At 46.5% G+C, this 3,362-nt stretch overlaps 1 protein-coding gene across 1 annotated transcript; it reads left to right on the top strand.

The window, feature by feature from the left end:
• Positions 1-1,696: 1,696 nt before the first annotated feature.
• On the top strand, positions 1,697-3,024 carry LOC307241272 (adenosine receptor A2b-like; the record flags this gene model as incomplete). Its single annotated transcript, XM_080015315.1, has 2 exons — positions 1,697-2,308; positions 2,437-3,024. 2 exons carry the CDS (start codon positions 1,697-1,699, stop codon positions 3,022-3,024), a joined length of 1,200 nt encoding a protein of 399 aa, XP_079871441.1.
• Between the last annotated feature and the right edge of the window lie 338 nt (positions 3,025-3,362).

The following is a 3,362-nucleotide window of genomic DNA, read 5'->3' as shown; positions in this document are numbered from 1 at the left end:
TTTGTTCGCGCCAAATGTTGCCACAGATTCGCCTCTGTGCCGTGTATGGTTTCTTGTTAGGGTTATTCATGCTGGGTACAGCTCATGTTTTTCCCAGAATCAAGGCCTAAAGAATGTGAATTTATCCACATAAACCTGATTAATAAACACAGTAGTTTAATGACCAGGAACCTCCAAACACGTCTATCTATCACACTCGTCTTCCTTATATCACATCATGTTGAATCAATCATGAGAATCATTTGAGGAATGTATCACTTGCGCAACACTTGAATCTGCTCATCCTCAATATATCGCAATGTTCCATAAGCCACGGCAGATATTGAAGTGGGTCTGGAGAGGGGACATAACAGGCCGCTCTCCAAACAAAACGCATGGCATTACATTTTTTCAAATGGTGTCATTATAATGTGAAATGAGGACCCGCAGAGTCGTGTAGATAATGGGAGCTGTGCAACTGACCGTGTTGAGGTTGTATTTTGTTGTCGTTCAAAGAGTCGTGCTGCTGGTTTGATGCGGGCGACTGCGTGCCCTGGTCAACAAGTGAAACAAGTCAAATGTAGGTTTAAAAAATAGAATAAAAGCACAAGCGTAACAAGGTGCGCCCATGCGAGAAAGCCGGTGCACGTTCATCCCAGCTTTTTTTTTTTTAATTCGTGACGTAGAGAGCCACGACGAGTACTAATCTACGTCAGCATCTAACAGCAGATTGAATCACATTTTTGTGAAGAAACTTTGGTATCATGACAGTGATTATTGTAGAAGAGTCTTATATTCCAGGTTACGGCTCAAAAACATGTTGCGGTGTACAATACCTCTTTAAAGTTTTTATAGTTAGGAGAAAAACTACAATTGTATTACAGGGTTATTTGTTGATCGTTCTCATCTTATTTAGAAATATCGTTTTGGGGCTAATGTTTGCATAAACAATGGAGAGCAGAGAATACCAAATAAAATCTCATTGTAAAGTGACTGCAAAAGCTGCTGGTTAACGTGAGCGGCAGTACTGTATGTGGACATGTGTTGAGGTTAGGAATATACTGTATATACACTCAAACGTTCCACAAAGTTCTCATATAGATGTATTTACAGTATAGTCTGGCTCTTGTGAGCTGATGTTTTGAAACTGAATAGGAACGAATACAGACCAATCTCATCTTTTTTTTTTTTTTTCACTAGGCTTGGATTGTCACTGTGAATGAATTCCATCTCATTTTCTATTCCAGTTAATAGAATAGTCAGCGTCGGGCGTGAGTCAACCCCCCCGCCTTTATGAGGACACACAAGAACACGAGCTGTGAGGTCTGCCACTTGGGATTTTATACCAAATTCAATTTGGGAGTTAAAAGCGGCGATGCATATGCAGCAGGTAATGTAGCCTTAATTGTATTTACTGCTTATCAACCTCGGGTTTGAAGAAAGTAGGACGTATGAGCGCCACAGCAACATTAAACAACAACATTATACATTATACAACAGGCTCGTTCTAAGCAATTGTGGGATTAAGAAATGTGTTTGTTTTGTTCGCCAAACGACGTTGCTCGGGTGTTGTTATCAGTGGATCGTTTTGCCGATTGAAGCTGTTATTTGATTCTGTAATACACAGGGACACTTCTTTATTTCGCCGGCTATGAGAACCAACTGCTGATTTGGCCCATCTCTCCTGCTCGTTTTCTTCGGGGAGGACATCAAAACAATGGGCATCCCCCACAACTCTTCCCAGGTCGCAGTCGGGGAAGGTGGGATTCTCAACATCTGTTTCATGTTGCTTTTGTCGGTGGCCATAAGTTTTGGAAACGCCGTCAGTCTGTCGGTGTTCCTCAACTCCCGCCACTTCAAGACCCCCCAGGGCTACCTGAAAGCCTCTTTGGCCACCGCCGACCTTGCGGTGGGGGTTCTGGTCGTCCCTTACTCCGTTTACACGGAGGTCCGGGCGCTCCCAGCTCTTCAAAGGCTCGGACTCGCGTCTGTCTCATTGCCTCCCGGTCTCGGGGAGGCGGCGCCGCGGGAGGGGTTTGGCCCATGCTTCCTGGTGGGGCCGATATTTGCCGGTTGCACCTTGGTCTCCATCTTCACCATCTTCCTGCTGTCAGTGGAGAGGAGCATATCAGTCCTCAGACCCTTACACAAGAATGCGGTGGTGACCAAGGAGAGAACGGCGACATTGATCCTCCTGTCCTGGATCCTCTGCTTCCTCCTGGCCGTTGCCCCTCTGCTCCTCAGCACGGACACTAGGCTGGAGTACAGCCCATGCAGTAAGATGTGCAACTACGTCCCCGGTCCTGCAACAAGGCGACCACTCGGCGAAGTGAGTGTTGCTGATGTGCGTTCTAATTCTTTCTTTTTCCCCCTGAGTTTTACATTTTACAAAAACTCAAAGTTTAAGTCCACTGGTATTTTTTGTCCCCCGCCCTTTTCTTCCACCCACTCTTGCAGAGCACCCTGAGCGTCATCCTCCTCTTCCCTGCTTTCGACGTGTGCGTCCTGGGAGCCACTGCTGTGCTCAACCTGCTCACTTTCAACGCCGTGCGCCGTTTCTGCCGAACCCGGAAGCACCTCTGCTCCACCACCGCCACTCGCATGCCCCGGGGCCCGGCCTTCTCTGACCTGCGGGCCGCCAAAACCATCCTCATCCTCACCGCGCTCCTCTCCGGTTCGGTGGCTCCCGTGGCGGTTCTCGTGGCAGGAAACGTTTTGGGGTTTACCTGGTGTGGCTTCTCCTTCTATGCTTTCTGGATCCTGGCCTCCAGCAGCAGCTGGAACGTCCTGGTCTACAGTGCCAGGGACCGGTGTTTCCGCCTGGGGGCCAGAGAGCTCTTCTTCGGGAGAAGGACAACGAAAGGGGTTAGATGCACCGCAACGACCCGGTCCCCTACAGTTGGACCGCACCAAGAATCTGTAGGGAAGTGTGTCGAGGGTCGAAATCCGAGAACAAAGAAGAGCTGTATCCCCTCCGTCCCCCGACAGGTGGTGCTGTTTCTACACAGCACCACTCCTGCAGAGCACAGGTGTAGCACTCTCTGACAGAAAGCACCAGTGCAAACATAGTCCTATGTGAAACATCTGTATAAATCACTTCTTACATTATTACAAGTAAACTCAACTGATGTCTTACTGTGTAAATATACTGTATATAATAACAATGAACTTAATTTAAGTTAAGAGCTAAATTAAAGTATATTGATTAGGGATAGGAGAAAATAATTCTTCCCGCTCATTGTCAGTCATTAAGTATTTATTCGTGAGGAATTTTCTGAAGGTTGTCTTTCACATACACACACACACACACAAACATATTTATATGAAATGGTCAACTTATTTTTCTGAAGAACTTGCTGAATCGTTTATTAAAATTAATTTCA

The sequence above is a fragment of the Zeus faber genome (genome assembly GCF_960531495.2).
Source record: "Zeus faber genome assembly, chromosome: 15".
Taxonomy (NCBI): Eukaryota; Metazoa; Chordata; class Actinopteri; order Zeiformes; family Zeidae; genus Zeus; species Zeus faber.
Note: the sequence above shows the minus strand (reverse complement) of the source record. Positions and strands in the feature narration are given on the sequence as shown.